General features: G+C 43.3%; 3 protein-coding genes across 8 annotated transcripts in view; 1 reads left to right on the forward strand and 2 right to left on the reverse strand.

The window, feature by feature from the left end:
• Nucleotides 1-7659, forward strand: part of LOC144702201 (SNF2 domain-containing protein / helicase domain-containing protein / HNH endonuclease domain-containing protein) — a 41845-nt gene extending 34186 nt beyond the window's left edge. The window contains exons 10-27 of one of the 4 annotated variants that reach the window (XM_078574152.1): nt 15-211; nt 398-499; nt 662-772; nt 2419-2478; nt 3004-3069; nt 3156-3254; nt 3428-3494; nt 3580-3692; nt 3789-3939; nt 4047-4196; nt 4306-4376; nt 5152-5460; nt 5751-5932; nt 6280-6382; nt 6541-6686; nt 6910-6989; nt 7087-7223; nt 7371-7659. In XM_078574152.1, the coding sequence (XP_078430278.1) occupies nt 15-211; nt 398-499; nt 662-772; nt 2419-2478; nt 3004-3069; nt 3156-3254; nt 3428-3494; nt 3580-3692; nt 3789-3939; nt 4047-4196; nt 4306-4376; nt 5152-5460; nt 5751-5932; nt 6280-6382; nt 6541-6686; nt 6910-6989; nt 7087-7223; nt 7371-7472 (2246 nt within the window). In that variant the 3' untranslated portion in view covers nt 7473-7659. The remainder of the gene's footprint in view (nt 1-14; nt 212-397; nt 500-661; nt 773-2418; nt 2479-3003; nt 3070-3155; nt 3255-3427; nt 3495-3579; nt 3693-3788; nt 3940-4046; nt 4197-4305; nt 4377-5151; nt 5461-5750; nt 5933-6279; nt 6383-6540; nt 6687-6909; nt 6990-7086; nt 7224-7370) is intronic. The other 3 variants (XM_078574153.1, XM_078574155.1, XM_078574154.1) reach the window with 3 other exon arrangements.
• Nucleotides 7660-7875: 216 nt separating this feature from the next.
• On the reverse strand, nt 7876-14919 carry LOC144702200 (uncharacterized). Of its 3 annotated transcripts, XM_078574151.1 has the most exons (9): nt 14781-14919; nt 13564-14574; nt 11293-12942; nt 10235-10949; nt 9960-10150; nt 9353-9457; nt 9140-9229; nt 8464-8574; nt 7876-8396 (listed from the first exon to the last, which is right to left on the reverse strand). In XM_078574151.1, the coding sequence occupies exons 1-9, from the start codon at nt 14838-14840 to the stop codon at nt 7947-7949; spliced, it is 4383 nt and encodes a 1460-aa protein (XP_078430277.1). In that variant the 5' UTR covers nt 14841-14919; the 3' UTR covers nt 7876-7946. The 3 variants fall into 3 exon arrangements, with proteins under 3 accessions (XP_078430277.1, XP_078430274.1, XP_078430275.1); XM_078574148.1 differs by having other exon boundaries at nt 9960-10949; XM_078574149.1 differs by having other exon boundaries at nt 9960-10949; nt 13564-14571; nt 14781-14909.
• A 2-nt stretch (nt 14920-14921) lies between these two features.
• CLPB3 (casein lytic proteinase B3) lies at nt 14922-20427 on the reverse strand. The gene is made up of 9 exons (XM_078574156.1): nt 20001-20427; nt 19196-19414; nt 18837-19074; nt 18532-18727; nt 18394-18448; nt 18163-18313; nt 17056-17630; nt 15463-16386; nt 14922-15395 (listed from the first exon to the last, which is right to left on the reverse strand). The coding sequence occupies exons 1-9, from the start codon at nt 20259-20261 to the stop codon at nt 15051-15053; spliced, it is 2964 nt and encodes a 987-aa protein (XP_078430282.1). The 5' UTR covers nt 20262-20427; the 3' UTR covers nt 14922-15050.
• Between the last annotated feature and the right edge of the window lie 662 nt (nt 20428-21089).

A 21089-nucleotide genomic window follows, 5' to 3' on the forward strand; every position in this document is an offset into this window, starting at 1 on the left:
CTAATTCATTTCAGGTGAGAAGTGTTGTGTTAATCCAAAGGATCTATCTTATCAAGAGATTGGGGTAGCAAAACTCTCAGGATTTTGTGAATGGTTTTCTAATCATTTTGTGATTGATAATGAGGGAATTGAAAGTTTTCTCGACGAAGATATTGCTTCTCAGAAGATAGTAATATTTGCACACCATTTGAAGGTTCTTGATGGAATTCAGGTTCGATAGCTTTCTTGTTTGTTCTTGGTTGAATTTTTCAGAATTGTTTTTCTTCTGCTCTATTTGCATCTATATTATAGTATGTTTGTTTTCTATTCATTGAACTGTTCTTATTATACAGGATTTGGAATCTTCTATGTTATGGTATGTTTGTTCTCTTTTAGTTTAATGTCATAAAACATACAGGATTTAGTCTGCGAGAAAGGGATCCAGTTTGTTCGTATTGATGGAGCAACCAGTCCTAGGGACAGGAAACTAGCTGTGGACACATTTAACTCATGCAAGGAGGTCAGTTATTTTGCAAGTATTCTTATTTTCTTTGTAACCTTAGGTTTCTTTTTTTATCTTCTGATGATAACCAACTTGCTCCTTTGTATTAATATTTAGAAAATTGTTTTAAAAATAATAATATTTAGATAATACTAAACTTGCTCTATTTCTTCTGGTAAGGTCAAGGTGGCAATAATTGGTATTACTGCTGGAGGTGTTGGACTAGATTTCTCATCAGCGCAAAATATTGTGTTCCTGGAGCTGCCGAAGTCTGCATCTGAAATGCTTCAAGTAAACATTTTTCTCTTTACTATTTGAACATTTATTTCTGCGTAAAAGAGGCACTTTTCAACACATGCACGTAAAAATTATTCCTCCGGTTACTTAGTGCTTTCCCAAAGGTAAAGGTGTTTTTGGATGGGCAAACAGCTTCGGAGGTAAGGTTCTGATAGGATCCTAGGGGTAATTTTGTCATGTTAGCCCACAGTGGTGTTCTAGTCATTTGCTGTTATGTATTTCCCTTAAAATAGGAATCCCCTCCCTTTAGAAGGGCAGCGAAGAGAGAAGAAGAAGAATGAAGTAGTGCCTTGTCTCCCCCTCTCCAAGTCCAGGTCTGGTATCCCCTCTCCCTTTACGATCCCCGTCCCCTGAGATCGTCTCTTCCTCACCGCATCTCCAGGCGGCTCGTCCCCGGCCGATCCCTACCCCCTCTGCTCGGCCTGCCCTCTACCTTTCCCATTTCACCTCGCCATCCCCTGGAATTCCCTTCTCGTCTCACCCTCTTCCACCTTCAGATACGGACCTCGATCGAGGATCGTATCAGGTTCCAACTATTTTTTTTGTTGAACCTCTTTTTAGTCGAATCAGTCTTTTTCTAGATGGAGACGTACGACATGTGAATGTACCTAAATATTAGTGCTAATTTGTGCTCGTGGAAATTCTTGTCAGGGAATTTTAATGTTTTGACTTTCAGTCTGTAAAAATGACACTTATTCATGTGTTTCCTCTTGTTCCAGACTAAATATTAAAGTTTGATTCTAAAAGCCTATCCCTCTATCTGGTTGAAATAGAACCCAAGACCAAGTAGGCAAAGAGAAAGATCGATTGACCAGCTTTGGAGGTTTGTGGCTTGAAGGTTACGCCATTTTACCGTCTAAGGGTATTTCGATAAATTTCTTTTATATGTGGTTCCTGTTAGCTAGGGCAGCTTTTCCTTTTAGGAGGGCAGCCATGAAGTCATATTAAGATGTCCATTCCTCTAGCTCAATCTTCGCATCATCTCTCTGATAAGAACCCAGGTTCTTATCACGAATTTGTGGCAGCTATAATTCAGTTTTTTGGTATATAGATTTTAGTGAGTATGAGGTGGACTCAAACCTGGAGATACGATTACTGTTGAACAGTAATACACTGATAAAATCCCCGAAGGAAATCTATCATGATAAAGGGGACACAGTGGAGGTAAATGTAGAATGTATATAGGAGAAAGGGGGACAGATCTGGAACAATAATACAATAGTTATTGTCACCGGTGTTGCTTCGTAATGGTTATTTTATTTTTTTTATTTGTTCCGTAATGGATGCAAACACAACTAAGGAGAGTTATGTGATGTCTCTGAATCCTGCAGCAGTAGAATATAAACCTGCAGTCGGGGGGTTAAAAGAAGTAGAAGAGGAAAAGATGATGGTACTACTCTAGGGTTATGGCACTCGTCTTAAATCTTTCATATATTATGATATGATCTGTCTGAGTGTCTATATCTGGAAGAAGACATGAAAGTTGCCCAACCCAGAAATGCAGGCCCAGCCCCCTTTCAGTGTCTACTTTAGTCCTTCCTCTCTGGAGGTAGGGCAGGAAGAAAATCATCTTGTGAGACTCTCTACTACCCTTTCCTCTTCATTGTTCTTGACAAGACTCTCCCTCTCTGTGCTCGCAGGCCGACGTCGTCACCCTGCGAGTGGCGACCATTCATTGGCAATCCTTTGCCATCCTCTTGGTATTCCTGTTCACTCCTCTCCACCCCAGGAACATCTATCTAATCTCTCTATGAAAGACATTGTATGCATCTTTGGTTTTTGGACTATAATTGTTGTTGGAAACCTCGTTACAAGAGTGGATCAATCAGGCTCCTGAGTCAGGAACGTATCAAATACGACCTGCTGTAAATCCACCTAATGTCTAGGCTCAAGATAAAAGAACAATAAAAAAAAAAGAGAAAGACGTTTGACCCATTCCTCAAAACACTGGGATATAGACTTCTAGGACTCCAAACTCTACGACATATACCCTAAAGCAATGGGTCAACATACAGAGCATCGAGAGCATTCTAGTACTCTCCTGGAATGAAATGAGTGGAAAAAATGATTTCCAATTTTGATTTATACCGTTTCGTTTCTTTTAGTTAATTCATTTGCTAAATGGTGCGTCCTATGAAAATAAAAAGAAAATTTTGCAAGATAATTGAGTTTTTTTCACCCATGATAATTTCTGATTTTTTGTTGAATCTATTTCATCTTTGAAGGCTGAAGATAGAGCTCACAGAAGGGGGCAGAAAAATGCCGTAAACATTTACATTTTTTGTGCCAAGGTCAACTCTTTTTTCCCATGGTGGACTCTGTGAAGCTCATTCACTGTTGAAAATTTCCCCAAGTGCTCATTTTTTGTCATTTTCAGGATACCAAAGATGAATCACATTGGATCCAGCTAAATAAGAGCTTGTATCGTGTTTCCTCAATGATGAATGGAAAATTTGATGCTATAAAACAGATACAGGTCGTTAACAATCTGCCTCTTTTATCCTAGCCAATTTTCTATCTTGAAAGTGGATTTTTAAGCTTGTTATGCTGTGTGAAGCTTTTAACCTTAAATATTATTTGCTAGGTCTAGCTTTTAACCTTAAATATTGTGTGCCTGATATTTTGTGAACTATTGAATTGACTGTACAGGTTGACAGTGTTCTTGATCTTGCCCGTCAGGCTGATCCCAGCTCTGTTAGACCAGAAATCTCTTCCGGTATAAATATAGAAAGAACTGTCTACCATTCCGTGCATGCCATTTCTTTGTAAATGTTTAATTTTGTTTGACCGTGGTTCTTCAGTTGAACAGAGGATTCCAAATAATGAAATGGACAAAGGTATAGAAATAACTTTATCATGTCAGTCATTAAGTGTCAATGAAGGATCTTTTCTGACGGATATGCGCAAGTCCGAGGTGCATAGTTCCATTCATACCTTTATTTTTTATTAAAGTTTAATAAATAACAAGCTTGTGGCATTCCTGAGCTTTTGGTATTTCCCTTTTGCATAGGTTGACGCCAATGGGCTTGGTGAAGAATGCTGTAAAAAAAATGAAATAGTTCATGCTCAACATAAAGGAGAATGTTCCACGACATCTTACTTTTCTGATTCCAGTTATATCACTACATTGAAAAATGAAACCGAACTATGTTCTTTATCAGGTATGTTTTGTAGTTGCTTTACTTCATTTCATGTGGTTTGTTCAAGTGATTCATGTTTCACGGTGTCTATATTTTCCAAATTAATCATGGTGTTTTACAAGGAACAGAGATAATTGATGCAGGGAAGACGATAGAGATAATAAATATGACATCATCTGACATTCATGAATCCTGTGTGCCGGAACCTTCTGGAGATGCATGCGCTGCCAGTAATATGCATATATTGGAAGATGAAAACGTGAAATTTTCTTCATCAGGTTTCTTTTTGGGTCATTTTCTTTTATATAGCATTCAGTCGGATTTAAGTGATTCAGATTTCTTGTTTCATTTCATTTCTTTAAGTTTTGTTGTCTGACAAATGCACAGAGATCATCGATATAAAGGGAGGGAAAGAGCATACAAATTTCTTATTTCCTGAAGACTCCTTGCGATTTGAGGTAGTTTATAAGACTACTTTTTATCATCCAGATATTCAACCTTTTTAGAATCAAGAGGGCATCCTCCTTTGTGAGAAGTTACGCAAAGAATACTTTCAGTTATGACTTTTAATCTGCTATCATGCTGTTTGACTATTTAATTATAGTTGACAGAAGAGGAAGTAATTAACATCGTTTATTTCTGCTCATATACTCGCGCTTTTGCACCTTTATTTTGTGGTTTATGTTTTCCGTGTGTGGTGGGTTCAGTTTGTTAAACTGACATTCTTTGCTTGAATTGAAGGCGTGACTTTAGGTGCAAGATTAAACTTTTTGAGATTACTGGTGATTTAATGAAGAAACTCATTCCTACTAGAAGGAAATATTCTCATGTTGTAATGAGCGATAGCAATTTAAAACTTTGTAGAAATTTCTGGCTGAAAGCGTACCTCCCTATCTCCTTATACTCCGAGACACCTGTTCTCTGATTCTCCCGTACTTGCTGATTGCTTTTCTTTATACTCAACAATTTCACCAGCAGCCATTGCTGTTCTCTCCTTAAAGTTTGCAGATTTGCTCCTTTGACCACTCTTTCTCACCAGGCTGCATGCCCATCAGTGCACTGTACGAGAGCCAGTTTATTCATTTTTTTTGTCTTGTGTCAATGCCCATCAGCTGATTTTGTGGCAATTTGCTCTTTTTTTGTACCAAGGTTCATTGTTATATTCCGGCTTTTTTCTAATGCTAGATTGTGTATCTGGAAAAAGCAGCTGAATGTTTTTTTGCTCGTTTTTAGGTGAGTAGATACACTGGCCGTATCCACTTGTATCTTTGTGACTCAGACGCAGATACCAGACCTCGACCTCTGCATAAAAATTTCAGACCGGAAGAAGTCGATGCAGAATTGCCACCCCATTTGAAGGAAATGGAAGGCGATCCTGGTATTAGTGAGAAACCTGCATACTGGGAGGCCTTGAAGTCTTTCATGAAGGAGTGGAATAATTTAAGACCGATTGAGCGAAAGAATCTTCTGGGAAAGCCTTTACAGCTTCCTCTGCTCTTAGAACTTTGCTACTTGAAAGAAAGCATCAATCACAAAAGAGGGGTATGGATTTTTAAACCATCATGACAAGTTTTTGTAGGTCTTTTTTCCGTGTTAATGACATCTTTCTGTATTCAATAGAATCCTAATGTATTACATGAATGAATGAAATTAGTTTATGTCCAGTCCTACGTCCAAAATGACAATCATACAGAGCGTCTTAGTTCTAGTTTCATACCTTTATCAAAATAAATTCTTAACTTTCCCTGTAGTGGATAAAGATATGCCAAAAGATTTGATTCTTGTAGACGGGTTTATCCTCAGCTTAAACTTTAAGGTGTGCCAATTTTCAGGGGCTGCTTAGAGGTGGAAGTAAAAGAAGAATAACTCCTCTGACTGAGATAAATTGCGTCCTACCAGAAAACGCTGTTTGGAAGAGAGTAACTCTGCGTAGGGGCCCTAAAAGCGAGAAAGTATACCTACAAGCGTGGATGAATAATGGACCTCTATGTAAATTCTGTCAGTCTCCTTGCAGGTTTGTTCCAAGATACTGACGACTCAATTTCACTACCGCTACTTCCGGTTTATTAATCTATGAATGATCCGTGACTGCATCCGTACTATGATATCCTGACACACGACACTCTTCTATGGGAAAACGTCTGCCTTTCCTTAGGTTCGTTTGGAAATAGTAAGCATCATAGTTTATGTCCCAAATCAAATTAGTTTTAGGATCTCAGACTGTGTTTGTGAAATAGATGCGTCGGCCTCCTTCTAGAAAACTTAAATTTTTTAAAGTTGTGGCCCAATCAAGTTTATTGATGTTTTGCCAATTCAGTTTTCACTGATCCTCTTTTTTCTCTGGTGGACTTTTCTTTTCAGTGACAAGGTTTCAATGAACCCTGAGTTCTTTGAGGATCTATTTTGCAACTTGAATTGCTTTCAAGAGTTCCGTACAAGGACTAGTCAAAGATATCTTCGCGAGGTTACCTTTTATACAATATCCTACATTTCCCCTTTTTTTCGTTAACAATGTGCCATAAAAGGTGACAAGAATAGCTTGTGTGATGATGTCTTGTTTTTTTCATACAACGGAGTCATTGCTTGTGAATATTTTGTCCACTAAATCATCATCAATTTCAGGATCTTTTCCAAATTGAGTATGGAATTTGTGTGTTATGCAAGCTAGACTGTCACAGGCTTATTAAGTGCATTAAGCCGCTATCTGTCGAAAGACGAAGAGCATACATCTCTCAGGTGGCTCCACAGGTGGCCAACAAAAGAACCTTGTGAGCAATCCTTCTTCATATTTCTGTTATAATATAGGGTTTAGGGCTTAGAGTTAGTGGGCATTCTCCCAACGTTTGATCATGTTATATTCGTTTTTGCAATGTATAGACCGTGGACATAACCTTTTCAATCTATGATCGTACTTTATATCTTGATAATTCAAGAATGATAAGTTGACACTAATATTTTTGGTCTCTCTCTTTCTCTCTCTCTGATGCGCAGGCTCGAGAAACTGGCCAATAATCCAACAGAGGGCAACGCATGGCACGCTGACCACATAATCCCCGTCTACAAAGGCGGAGGTTTGCTTGTCATTCATCATAAGAACAAGTTCTTTTTAACCACAATGAATTTTCATGAAGGCAGTACTGATTGCGACGTCTTGCCGGAGATCTGCAGGGGAGTGCAAACTCGAAAATATGAGAACTTTATGCGTGGCTTGCCATTCAGATGTCACTGCGGCTCAGCGCGAGGACCGAAGACGGATAAGAACCCGCGCAAAGGAAAGATTAAAAACAGCCATGCATGATCTCCAGGTGACTAGAACTGTCAGTCTAATTATGGTTTGCAGAAAATAATAGTTGGGATTTTCGGGTTTTTTGGTGGTTTTTCCTTCATTGGTCTGTAGAATAATTCGACAGGAACTTCGCAGTTAATGCTTTCAATGATTTCATTCGATTCAGGTTGAAAAATCAGACGATGCAGAGGATGATGAGGAAGATGAGCTTTTTGTCAAGGTCCCTGGCAGTGCTTACTCAGTCCAAGATGATGACCTGGTTAGCTAACAAGTAGTCCAATTGAATCATAGAAACTCTTCTCTAGATTTTTCTGGTTATATTTATCAATAAATCAATAAAATCATCCAAGTAAAGAGTTAGAGATGATGCCCCTTGTAATTCATATTCGCTATCATGTATTTTTCTGTTGTTACATTAAAATCATGCAGTTTCCTCTTTCCTTTGTGAGGTAGAAGTTCCTTTAATGATTCAAGATCCAACCTAATTCAGCTCAATCTTTTATGAGCCACCTTGTCATAGTTATTAAAATCAACCAGAGAATTTTTTTTAGAAAAATTCTACATGCCCAGTCAGCCGCTTGATTCAGTCAAGCTGATTTTTAATCGTTCATCTGAGCCTATGCCTTCATGAAGTAAAAATCACGCCAGATTGTGTAGTTGTATGCAAGAACTTGTATCAAAACTCTTCATTAACTTTAATAAATTTAGTAATATACATGGTTCTAACTCATCTACGAACTGACTATAGCCCCGGCGCCCCAGCCAAAAAAAATTCCTCTGCCTTATCCAATAACCCTTTGGGCAGCCTACTTCGCACAATAAAAGATAAAGACTTACTTTCAGAGGTTTGGTGTTGCTTGACGCCCCAATCATCACAAGCTCTCATCTTCCCACTTTGTTGGACTTTAATTCTACTTCCCTTTGCGCCATTGACTGTATTAATTCCTTTTCCCAGAACTCTTTTGGGAGGTTCTACAGCCGTCTGATTTAGCCGGCTCGCAATATCCAACGGTCCGAGACATGGCAGGTCCTGCTTACATGATCTTAGTAAGGTGATCAGCATCTCCGTGCTGAGTTCCTGCTGTACCACATCTCTGTTTTGTTCGGAGCCAAAGCACGCGGCCACGAGCGTGCCGGCTAGAATGGGGCTCAACTCTGGATCACTGAAGAACACAAATGGTAGATCGCAGACCTGTTTTCACGGGTGGATTGATTAGGGAAGAAGGTTTTTATTAAAAAAGTTTGGATTGGTTTCGTACCTTGTGCAAGATTGTGGGGTTCTTGCCCCAGCGGAGAACTTCTTGATTTCCCGCGTGGAAAAGAGCGAAGTAGCGGAGCAGGATGAGAGATTCCAAAAGAAGAAGCCCCACCTGCTTGCAAACAAATTAACACAATTAAGAAATAAAGAGATTAATTGTTGCATTTAAACTGAGCGAAATGAAAGAGAAAAAGTTCAAGGGAGCAGAAGAGAAAGGCCAACCTCAATTAGCTAAAAGGTTGCCCAAATCCTCTATAAAAGAAAAAACATTGAGAACGAGAAAGTGCCTAGCATGCATTGCTAGATTTCTAATCTAATATTATTCAGTCACTTATTGTGAATTGACTTAGTAACCTGAGGGATGAGTTGTCGAGCAGGTTATGAAGTCAACGATTCTTGACGTTAACATCCCTACAGTTTTTCTTCAAAAAGACAAACACCCCAGCAATTATTTAGTTTGTTTAATTTAAGGTTGAGATAATGAATCAGCGATGGATGACGAGCGGAAAAATAAGAGCCTTACGAAATTTAAACTACAAGATTACCCCTACTTTTAACAAAAGTAGAAGTTCGACAGTAACTTCCTCCAAATATTGGGGACAGATCAAAGTTCCAAATGCATGAACAGGTGAGGTTGAATAGATAATAACAAGTGCAAAATGCATTAGAGATGTCACCTGATCGTGGGCTCCTTGCCACTTATAATTGCAATGCGACAAGAGAAAGCTCATCAGGTGGAAGAATTCCATCTGCAGATCAGGTCTAGCCTGCACACATTAACAAAGCGGTAGATTAATGGAGAAATCATGCCAAAGGGTGCTCCTATCGAAGGCATTTTTCTCTTCAACACCGTGAGAAAATAAAGTAGAGCACATATTGGTGATCCTTACGAGCATATTCTGTAGAAGACCAACGTCGAGAAGGGAAATATTGTTCAATATCTTCAAGACGCCGGTAGCTACTTCTTCGAAATTACTTGGGAGAGTGTATGAATTCTGCGGAAAATGCAATATCGGACAATTTTAAATCGGTGTCTCCATCGTAGATAAAAACATAGACAATTTCCGTATTTCAACATTCCAAATCAGAGAATCCAAAGAACATATTTAGATAAATCCACGGCGAACAAGACAGCCATAATCTTGTAGGCAGGTGAAATGCAACTTGTAATAGGTTATAAGTTGGACTATCAAATTAACTATGTTTTAATGTATTGTGCACAATCGATTTCCCAGTTATTTTCCACATTATTAAAGCTTCCGTCAATCATATTCGTGCACCCAAATATCAAGAGTCTAGATTTCATCTAAAAACGCATCATAGCTTGTTCTCACTAGCACGCCCCCAGATCAGTGGCATCGCTCAGATCTTGAGAAAAGAATCAAAAGAGTTCACATCAATATTAGGTTTCTACTAGTTAATTCATTTATCCCTGAAGAAAGCATAGCAGGTCCTGAAAGTAAAAGGGCAACTTTTGGTTAGAAATGATAAGCTAACCTGTTCAGACGACTGCCTATTGTTGGCCTGGAGGAGCACAGCCGTCAATAGAGAATGAAGGCTGATAAGGCCTGTTTCAGATATGGCAGAAAGAAGAAGGCTTCTGTGTTTCTTCTGTGCCTCTTCTTTTCTCTGCGTGCTACTTTCATCTTTAACAACTTCACAACTCCTAATTATTCCGTCTGTCTTATCTACATAGTCATCATCAATCATCTTACTGGCTTTATGATCTGGAAGAATCATACAACTCTCCGAGATACGGGAGGACAGCATACCATTCAACTTGTCCACGTCTGGCGAAGACTCTTTCTGCATGTTTTCCCCCGAAACAGAAAAAGCTCCTGAGACTGTATTCTCTGCACCTTTCCCACGGATATCAACATTTCCGATGGTTTCTGGGAATAAATTATGAGGAGATCCCCACTCAGTTGGAGAGGCCCGTCCAGACTTGGTCGTCAAGACTGCAAGCAGATTCAGGCTCAGAAGAATCGAGGAAGGAAAAGGAGAGCCCTCAATTTGAGGTCTGTCATAAAGGGCAAAAAAGTCACGAAGACGATGGATGACTTGGTAAGAAACCACAAGATCAACCAAACCGTCACGCATTTGAAGCTGCTGCTCATCAGAGACACTGTGGGCCAATATTTCCGTGACGACACAAAGGAAGCCGTCCAATACCTCGGCAATGGTTTCCAAGTTCTCGGCATAGTTTTTTGTTGTTGTTCCAGAAAGATTTGAAGAGGCTGCTATCTTGATGTAGTTCTCCAGGGAAGCAGATAACATTGGAATAATAGGAGGTAATAGATTTTGTGAGAGAAAGTAACTCCGATTTGCGGCTATTGACAGCACTACTTGAAGGAGCCGAAGGAGATATCTCGTAACTTGGCATGCTTCTGGCCTCGAAGTATGAGATGCAGGCAGTGCTGATGCAATGAAGTCGATCAAACCTGCCTTCCTGGCTCCATGCAGCTCAGGCTCCTTCCCCTCAAGATACTGTAAAATTCAAAACTCAGTAAATTTTAAGGCGAACAAACTAGCATATTTACATATGAATAATATGATCCAGTCAAGTTCACAAATGCCCGTGACCAGATAAGCGACAAATAACTGACGAGGACGATGAAAACTTATCGTCATCACCAATTATACTCGTCATCTGAAAGAGTAAAAGTAGAGAGCGAAAGAGGATGATGACTAGTCATCGCCGCCGTCGTCGTCATCATCATCGTCGTCGTTGTCGTCATCTTGATGATGATGAATGACAGTGACAATCATGAGGCATTATCGCCCTCACGTCCTCATCTACGGTGACAGAGAACCTTATGACTAAATATACCTTGATCATGTCAACAACAATTAAGCCAATGCTTGCAGCGCCTTCTTTTCTAGCTTGACGAAGTCTTTGAAGCTCTTGAAGCCACCTTCCTATTTTGGCCCTTGCAGTACCCATTGTAGATCTAAATCCAACGCCAACAAAGTCCCCGCCAACAGAGAGATCACTATATTCGTGCTTCAGAGCCATTAACCGTTGCCGGATTCTCTTGATTCGCCGTTTCAATGAAGTCTGCGCTGCAGCATCTCCAAGGCCCATGGAGGTGAGACCAGAGCCCATGTTGTACTCTTCAACCGGCCGGCCAGAGCGCCTGTATAACGGTGAACTCATATCCCTGAAATCTGTTGATGCCCTCTCACGGATTTGTTCCAAGTAGAATTTTCGACGCTGTTCACTTTCCTTGAGTTTCTCCGCTAGTTTCTGGGCCAATAGTTCGGCTTCCTCTTGTTGGGCTTTGGCTCTGACTTCTTTCCGCCGCAGCTGCTCAATGGCCCGTGCTTCACGAGCTGCACTAGAGGCCTTGCGCTCCTCTTCTCTCCTTATCTTTGCTTCATCTTTCCTCCGTTGTATCTCAGCAATACGATGGAGCTTCTCAGCTTCCAATAGCTTCTTGCGCTCCAAGACAGCCTCTTCTCTTAAATTCTCCTCCTTTTGCTTTGTTCTGATCACTTGTAGTTTCTCGGCGCGTCTAACTTCAGAATCTTGAAGTTTCTGACGCAGTATTAACTTCTTGTTTTCTTCGTTTAAGGAAGTAATGAATCTGACCTCGTTGACCTTACTACTTTCATCGCCAGCTCTACGAGAAACTTGAGCTAAATGGGCTTCATGGCGGGATTCACTGCGCTGAAGGCGAGCATTCATCCTCTCGCGCATCTTCAAGCTGCGGACTGCCTGCCATTCATTGACCCGATTAAGTTTTTCAGAGGTTCTTTGCAGCCTCTGAACCCTTTCGTTCTCCAGCTGACTTCGGATTCGCGTAGCACGGGCATGTCTGTCTTCGGCTTCCCTTTTCATATCAAAAGTGTTCTTCCTTTTCTTCTCTGGGGACATCAGCTTTTGATGAAGAACACGTCCACGGTCCACGCTTTTTCTGCCAATAAAGGGTGAATGTGAGACACGCGACAAGGTTCGGATGGGGGATCTCAGTATATCTTCCCAATTTCTCTTTTCCTTCCAAGCATTCATTGTGTTCCATGATCCACTACTTTGGCTTCCCTTCCCATTATCTTCAACAACTTGCGACCTTGTTGGTTTCTCAGCTTTCATTTCATCAACTTCGCCAATCTGCTTGTCCTCTTTAGAAACGTAATCAAGTTGATGCTCCACACTAACGGAGGCAGATGCTAAGGGCCCGTCCTTGATGGCGCTGCCATGAGAACCAAGATTCCCCACTTGCTTCTTAGTTTTGTTACATGGAGCTCGTCTGCTTGACTGTGCGTCAGGCTTCTCTGAGAAGTTTTTGTTGTTTGAGGTTGTGTTTTTTCTTCCCTCTGAATTGTTTAAAAAAGATCCAGATTTCTTTTGAATGGGCATCGTGCAACTCAAGTCCTGATGCATATATCCCTCGGCCCTCTCCTTTCGGATTTTCTTGAATGCCTCAATTGACGAAGAAAGTATATCAGCTCTGTCAGGAGTAGTGGTCATTCTCCTCACCTGCGAAAATTGGCATCACAATCAACTCGATGAGGATTAATTTAGCAAACAAGGGGTTCATCAAACATGTGCAAAAGTACTCTCAAATAAACTGCCTTTATTCCTTCCGTTGTTTTCTAAATTGCAGAATAGTCGGTGTTATTCACGAAAAGAAAAAAAAAAAGCTCCTCACATTTGACCTATATTTAACGTATAGAAGATTTCCCTCATCATCTCCCTCAATTCGGAGATCTAAGATTTTAATTGGTGATATGTCATTGACTAGATTTTACGAATAATACGAATGGGACAAAACAGACGAATTCCTAGATAATATGCTGTTGTTTCATAAACTTGATTTTTCCATAGGATCCGAATCTATTATATTTCTACTTATTATTTCTGATATAATGACTAATTGAGTACCAATCAGCGGCATATTACTCCATCCTAAACAACTAATGTTTTATTCAGTGTAGTGTACACAAAATTCAGACTCTGCAATTTTGGAATTATTCACAAAGTGTAGGCACAAAGGATAAAGCTTTTTTTCATGGTAGTGAAAATAAGCAAAGGCTAGAAAATATATGCAGCTGTTAGAATCTATGGGGAAAATAAACCCTTAAACTTGTCAACACATACCTCCCAAGACAGGGCATGAGGCCGCCGGTGGTCTGCCTTTGTGATCCCATCTCTGATGACTTGAGAAGGAAATTTTTTACTCCGTTCAAAGTCTTCCACCCTGGACTTGAGTTCTTTGAAATCTGACCCAGCTTCATCAAGAACCAGCATAGCCTCATCGATTTGCTCCATGTCACATTCTAACTCACAAAGAAGATAAAGTTCATCAATCGCTCTGTTCAGATTTTCAAAAACGAAGCACCAGAGCCTCTGCCTGAATCTTTCTTTGCTCCCTTCTAGTCCATCATCCACGTTCTCTGACCGCTCTACCACAGAATCACCTTCACATGAGACACATAGACCATCTTTCGCAAGAGATACAACATCTTCTGTACAATGAACTAAATCCGGGACAGAAGAGTTCTCAACCATGGAAGAATTGCATTGATCGTTAAGGGATTGCGGTTCAGGGACTAATTCAGCTTCACCTTCTAACTGAGATTGCTTCGGTGGCACAAATTCTGTAACATCGCTTGCGCAAGACACATCTCCCTCCGCAGAGTTTTCACCATGGAATTCTTCGGCGACAGATTCAGAGGCTATCTCATCAGCACTCACACCACGGTCAGCTGTACACTCAACCTTAGAATCTCCACGAGAATCTCTGGTGCATTTGTTGATAAGCAACACATCGTCATCAAGATCGCCCCATTTTATTTTGGGAAGTTCATCAGGGACCTTTCCGAAATCTGAAAGAACAGTCCCGATTTCCATTTCCGCACCAAGGATGGAAACATTGTCTTGAATGACGGCAACTTTGTCATCAGAGCAGCCTTCTGCAGCTTCAACGTTAGAACTAGAGAATTCAACGTATCCTTTAGGATCAGAATCTCCTGGAAGAACGTTAGGAAACGCTCGACAGTAGTTCTGATAGCGTCCCCTGCGCGGATTTCCACCTCGCCCAACTCCACTTTGAATAGAAGCCGGTCGAGAAGCAGAATGTACGGAGAACCTTGAACCACTCCTATGCTTCTGCCGCGAAGAAATTCAAAAAAAAAAAAAAGAAAATCAGAGAATGCGATCAAACAACGATGCATCCTTCTCTCGTAAACACGAAAACCACAGCGACGGCGATCATCTCCGAAGGCAAACCTACTAATTCACCTCTGATAAAACCGCAAAAAAGAACAAAAAATTATAGGTAAAATTCAAACTAGATAGAACAAGCGATCCGTTACCTTCTTCACTTCCAACCAGCCGGAGTCCAGATCGCCGTCATCCATCCCCTCTGTCGCCATAACAATCGATCATCAGCGCAAACGAACCCTAAGAACCTCCAAAAAACTCTTGCCCTCTCTCGCACGAGAAGAAAGCGGATCTCAAGTTTGAACAAAAAAAGACTACTAGAAGCCGTTTGGTGGGGAGGAGGGGGGGGGGGGGGGGAGTATTGGGCCGGATATAAAGGCCCAATTCCTCGAAGAGTTATCGGGCTGTACAAAATGGGCCGGTCAACGGCTCTCGAAGAAGGCCGGGCGGGCTTGGTCGTCCGCGGCCGGCTTGTCGGCGGAGTTGGGCGGCGCCGCCACCCTGCGGAAGACGAGCCGCTCCTGCGGTAACTGCCCGTTAGCGAATCCGGTCACCTCCGTGTCCACCAAGACGGTGTCCTCATCCCCGTAGTCCCCCCTCAAGATCCCCTTTGCCAGCTCATTCTCCACGTGTTGCTGAATCACCCTCTTCACCGGCCTCGCCCCGTAGTTGGGGTCGTACCCCAGCTTCCCCAGCAGCTGAACCGCCGCCTCCGTCACCGTTATCGTCAGCTTCCGGTCCGCCACCCGTCTCTGCACCCTCTCCAGCTGTCCAACCTCCGCCACGTCAGCCGCCACGTCATTAATAAAAAAAAGAGGAAGTAATTTTAATCACCTGGAGGCGGACGATGGTCTTGATCTGGTCGCGGTCGAGAGGGCGGAAGACGATGTACTCGTCGACCCGGTTCATGAACTCGGGCCGGAAGACGGACCGGGCGGCGTCGAGAACCCGGTTCTTCATATTGTCGTAGGAGAGGTCGTCGTCGCCGTCCATGGGGGAGTTGAGAATGTACTGGGAGCCGACGTTGGACGTCATGATGATGACGGCGTTCGTGAAGCTGACGGTGCGGCCCTGGGAGTCCGTCACGCGGCCGTCGTCGAGGATCTGGAGGAAGACGTTGAAGACGTCGGCGTGGGCCTTCTCGATCTCGTCGAAGAGGATGACGGCGTAGGGACGGCGGCGGACGGTTTCCGTGAGCTGGCCGCCCTCCTCGTAGCCGACGTAGCCGGGGGGGGCGCCGATGAGGCGGGAGACGGCGTGCTTCTCCATGTACTCGCTCATGTCGATGCGGACCAGCGCCTCCTCCGTGTTGAACAGGTACGCGGCGAGGGCCTTGGCGAGCTCCGTCTTGCCCACGCCGGTCGGGCCCATGAACATGAAGCTGGCGATGGGCCGGTGCGGGTCCGAGAGGCCGGCTCGGGACCGTTGGATGGCCTCGGCAACGGATCGGACGGCCGGGTCCTGGCCCACGACGCGGCGGTGGAGCTCTTCTTCGAGGTGGAGCAGCTTCTCGCGCTCAGACTGCTGGAGCTTGGACACGGGGATGCCCGTCCACTTGCTCACGATCTCCGCTATGTCGTTGCTGGTCACCTCCTCTCTCAGCATCGACTTCCCCGAGCTTAAGTAGTCGTCCAGCTCGTCCTCCGCCAACTGAAGCTGCCTCTGCAGCGAGTTCAGACTCCCGTACTTGAGCTCCGCCGCCCGGTTCAGATCGTACTCCCTCTCCGCTTGCTGTATCTCCAGGTTCACCCTGTCGATCTGCGACTACCCGTTAGTTTTTTGAATTCTAACTATCCATTAGTTTTTATTTTTCAAAAAAACAAACTACCCGCTAGTTTGTTTTATCTCCAAACTCGGGGGTATAGTTCCAGACGGGACGAATTCCGTCCCCTCTGACGTCCAGAGTAAGTTTAGGGACGAAGGACAGGACGGTTTTTCGTCCAATCATACCGGGACGGTTTTTCTTCCCATCTAGTCCTCCCGGGACGAATTTTCGTCCCTAAATTCGTCCCGGACGAAAAAAACCCATTTTATATTTTTAATATATTAATATAGATTTTTCTAAGTTTTTTAATGGAAATATGGAGGAGAGAGAATGCAAATGGACATATGTATAATTTCTGAGCGGCATCAGTTTGCAGGGACCTTGATGCAAATTGTCATAGCAAGGCCATGTGGCGAGATCTCAACCGTGGGATGGTGAATCCGGCGTTTTTTGTCCACATCCATCTGTCCATCATCTGAGACCTCCGGACGGGCGGTTTTTTCGTCCCACGGGAGGAAAACCGTCCCGTCCGGTGGTCCCCGGGATGAATTTTCGTCCTGAAATTCGTCCGTATCCCCGGACGGGATGATTTTTTCGTCCTGGGACAAAAAAATCGTCCCGTTCATGTCCCTGAACTATACTCGGGGGATTTTACTCGTTACCTCTTCTTTGACGGATTGGATACGGGTCATGACGGACTTCTCGTGCTCCCACTGCTCGTTGAGCTCGGCTTGCTTGGATTTGAGGAGAGACAGCTCAGAGTCTAGCCGGGAGAGCCGGTCTCTGGAGGCCTTGTCCGTGTCGTTGGTGAGAGAGAGCCGCTCCATCTCCAGCTTGAGCACAGAGCGGTCAATCTCGTCTAAGGCAGTGGGCTTGGAGGTGATCTCCATCTTCAGCTTGGCGGCCGCCTCGTCGACCAAGTCGATGGCTTTGTCGGGGAGGAAGCGGCCGCTGATGTAGCGGTCGGAGAGGATGGCGGCGTCGACGAGCGCGCTGTCGGCGATGCGGACGCCGTGGTGCAGCTCGTATCTCTCTCTAAGCCCGCGAAGGATGGAGACGGTGTCCTCCACCGTGGGCTGATCGACGAAGACTTGCTGGAAACGGCGTTCCAAGGCCGGGTCTTTCTCAATGTACTTTCGGTACTCGTCCAGGGTCGTGGCTCCTATGCAACGCAGCTCTCCTCGCCCCAACATCGGCTTCAGCAGGTTTCCGGCGTCCATCGCCCCATTTGTGGCCCCTACCATTGAATTTTTATCAAAGTTTAGTGTTCAACTGTGCAAAATTCAAGTTAATATTATCGTAGTTACCAGGTTGATGATGATGGACTAGTAGTGTTCTCATCCGTCCAATTCTCGGATATCAGATAACCAGAATTTCGGATATAGAAACCGGAAATCGTTACTGGTACCGATATCTGATACAGCATCCGTCCTGATATCGTCATCCGATTTCGGGCTCGCCACTGGCAACACTATGATGGTTTTGATGACAAACCACCCATACATGAGGTCATCAGCAAACCATAAACTTTGTGAGGTGTGATGGAATTTCCATGTATCGGTTAATAGGGATATCTGATTTCCGATATCAGATATCGCCATCCGATTTCGGGCTTGGCACAGACGAACACTATGATGGTTTTGATGACAAAGGTCCATTGATGTTGACGAGTTCATCAGCAAACCGTCAACCATGTGAGGTGTGTTGGAATTTCTAGATGATGATGACAACGTTCGTCAACGTCTGCGAAACACAGTGGTAAAGAGTACCTGCTCCAACGACCGTGTGAATTTCATCGATGAATAGAATGATTTGGCCGTCCGAGTCGGTCACTTCCTTTAGAACTGCTTTCAGCCTGTCCTCGAATTCGCCCCTGAATTTGGCTCCAGCTATGAGCGCACCCATGTCGAGGGATATCAGCTGCAAGATATTGCACGAGTAAGAAGAGCTGGGTAGAGTTGAAAGTGGAGAGAATAAATTTTTTTTAAAGGAGTGCAAACCTTTCGATTCATCAGCGCCTGAGGAACATCGCCGGCCACAATTCTTTGGGCAAGTCTGAGAAGAGAAATAATGTGTCAAGAAGACAGTCACATTTTTTAATTTTTCATAAATAGTAACATTTTTTTTGCGTCACTCACCCTTCGGAGATGGCTGTCTTTCCGACACCTGGCTCACCGATGAGGACTGGATTGTTTTTTGTTCTCCTTGAAAGTATTTGTATGCACCTTCTTATCTCGTCATCCCTTCCGATAACGGGATCAAGCTTCCCAGATCGCGCCATGGCGGTCAAGTCCTTCCCGTATTTTTCCAAGGATTCGTACTTGCCTTCAGGATCTGAGAAAAATACAGTGATGTCGTATTTTGAATAAATAGTCAAATCCAAATGCAGGAATATTGATATACATTTTTTGAAGAGCACAAAAATAAAAAAGTGGCAAATTACCCTGGTCGATTACGTTTTGACGTCCTCTTATTTCTTTAACGGCAGTTGACAATGCGTCGAGAGTTATCCGAAAATCTTTCAGCAACTGCTTGCCAAATCGTTTATCTTCCGCAAAACCGAGCACTAGATGTTCAACAGATACAAATGAATCGTTGTATTTTTGCTTGAAGTCCCTAGCCCTTTGAATGAGAGCTTCGAGGTCCCGGCCCAACATAGAGCCTGACGACTCGCCAAAAACCTGGCAGAAAATACGATAATTAGCTGTAAATAGTAAGTTCTGTCACGGAAACAACATAAAAATAAAGAGAAATACTAAGTAAAAAGAGTTAAGATAGACGAAATTAAGAGCTAGACGTCACCTTGGGCTGTCTGAGGATGAACTTATCTGTGGCTTCAAGAAGACGGGTGTTATCAACCCCAGCTTTGGAAAATATGCGACGTGCAAGCCCATTCTTCTGCTCTAGCAACGCCTTCATTAAATGTTCGGTCTCCACAATTTGATGTTTGGTCTCTTTCGCCACTTCAGGAGATGTAACAAGTGCTTGCCAAGCCATCTCAGTGAAGTCTTGTTGTGAAATCTAAAATAGATGGGAGCTTATGAACAACATTATCGAGTCCAAAGAACAATGACAAGTGAATGACACCAGGTCCAAGTTAGTCAATATCAATGAGTAGAAGAAAGCAGCAAGATAATAATAAAGACATGAGCAAATAAAATCCAGTTCAACTTGTGTTGGTGTACCCGTTGAAGGCTTGTCTGAGGACTGAAAATTTCCGAAGCGCATATTTTAACCCAATCTTTAACCATGACGCAGATTGTACACCGAGATTGGGCGAAATATACAAACCAGCATTCCAAAATTTTCCGCTCATCCGTCATCATAATGCATAGGCATGGGAAATTTCCGCCAGAAAAATGGTGTATGTAGGTGACTAACAACACGTACTAAAGAGGCAGATAGATAAATTTAAGATTAAGAACTTCAATCTTGCAAACAGTATCGTCTGATCATATGTGATTTCCCAATTTACACTCATCACCACAAGAAAATACAAAATGAAATGATGCCCCCCAATTCTTTCCCCATTTTGCTAGCTATCGAACAGCAGATAACGTTCCGAAATCTCGATCATAAAACCAGACTGAAAAATCGGAAGACTTACCGCTTTCCCATCCTTCGAAGCCTGGCATCGGATAACTACCCCGCCCCTTGCTAATTCCCTGAATCTCTGACTCCTCTTCTGCAGGAATCCCTCCGTGCGAAGCGAAGCCGACCAAGAAATTGCCCCGAAAGTTTTCAGAGGCCGCCGGCGCCTGGCCGCGATCGGCAGAGACAGAGAAGTGATAAGAGGGAATCCTTGTTTGGAATTCTTCGACGGCGTACTGAGTAGCATGTCACGGTGGCTGGAAACTCTTGCTGCCATTGTAGAAACTACAATTTGTCACCTTATCCAGAAGATCTTCTTCGACGACGAACGAGAAAATCGGAGGAGGTTTTTAAGCGTCGGGAAGAGCTCGCGAGTGTTCGAGAAGCTCTGATTTTCGAACCTTCGTCTCGACGGGCCGTTGGGGATGAGCCTCAAAGCTTCGAGCGTGTGAGATATCGGCGTTAAGATTAGAATCGCGGCCTGCCGTCTGGAATCTTCTTCTTCGCACGTGCCAAACCCGCACCCAGATATAGTGCAGGGATGCGGAGGGCACGTTTTTTTCGTCCCGGGACGAAAAAATCGTCCCATCCAAGGGTATGGACGAAATTCGGGACAAAATCCGTCCCGGGACCACCAGACGGGACGGTTTTCGTCAAGTGGGATGAAAAAACCGTCCGTCTGGAGGTCTCGTATGATGGACAGAAAAATCTGGATGAAAAATCGCCGGATTCACATCCGACGGTTGAGATGTAGCCACGCGGCCTTGCTATGACAATTTGCATCAAAGTTCCTGTATTTTTTAGCGCTTGCAAACTGACGCTGCTCAGAAATAATTGTACATATGTCCCTTTGCATTCTCTCTCCTCCGTATTTTCCTAAAGAACTTAGAAAATTCTACATTAATATATAAAAAATATAAAATATGAAATAAAGGGACGAGGGACGGGATGATTTTTTCCCCAGACGGGACAAAAATTTGTTCCGAGAGGACTGGACGGGGCAGTTTTCGTACCGTCGGACAAAAATTCGTCCCGTCCTTCGTCCATGCACTGAATCCGGATGTTGGACGGGACAAATTCGTCACGTCCCGTCCATCGCCCACGT

Source organism: Wolffia australiana, chromosome 4 (assembly GCF_029677425.1).
Source record: "Wolffia australiana isolate 7733 chromosome 4, ASM2967742v1".
Classification (NCBI taxonomy): domain Eukaryota; kingdom Viridiplantae; phylum Streptophyta; class Magnoliopsida; order Alismatales; family Araceae; genus Wolffia; species Wolffia australiana.

What these genes read in the sequence shown, in the direction of transcription:
- CLPB3 (XM_078574156.1), bottom strand. Translation starts at nt 20,261, where the DNA reads ATGGCAGCAAGAGTTTCCAGCCACCGTGACATGCTACTCAGTACGCCG. An exon ending in TCATCCTCAGACAGCCCAAG is followed by an intron (nt 19,075 to 19,195) that starts GTGACGTCTAGC and finishes ATTTTCTGCCAG; the next exon opens with GTTTTTGGCGAGTCGTCAGG. An exon ending in AGGCGCTGATGAATCGAAAG is followed by an intron (nt 18,314 to 18,393) that starts GTTTGCACTCCT and finishes AATATCTTGCAG; the next exon opens with CTGATATCCCTCGACATGGG.
- LOC144702200 (XM_078574148.1), bottom strand. Translation starts at nt 14,840, where the DNA reads ATGGCGACAGAGGGGATGGATGACGGCGATCTGGACTCCGGCTGGTTG. An exon ending in TTGTTGTTGACATGATCAAG is followed by an intron (nt 10,950 to 11,292) that starts GTATATTTAGTC and finishes TGAATTTTACAG; the next exon opens with TATCTTGAGGGGAAGGAGCC. An exon ending in ATAGGCAGTCGTCTGAACAG is followed by an intron (nt 9,458 to 9,959) that starts GTTAGCTTATCA and finishes CATTTTCCGCAG; the next exon opens with AATTCATACACTCTCCCAAG.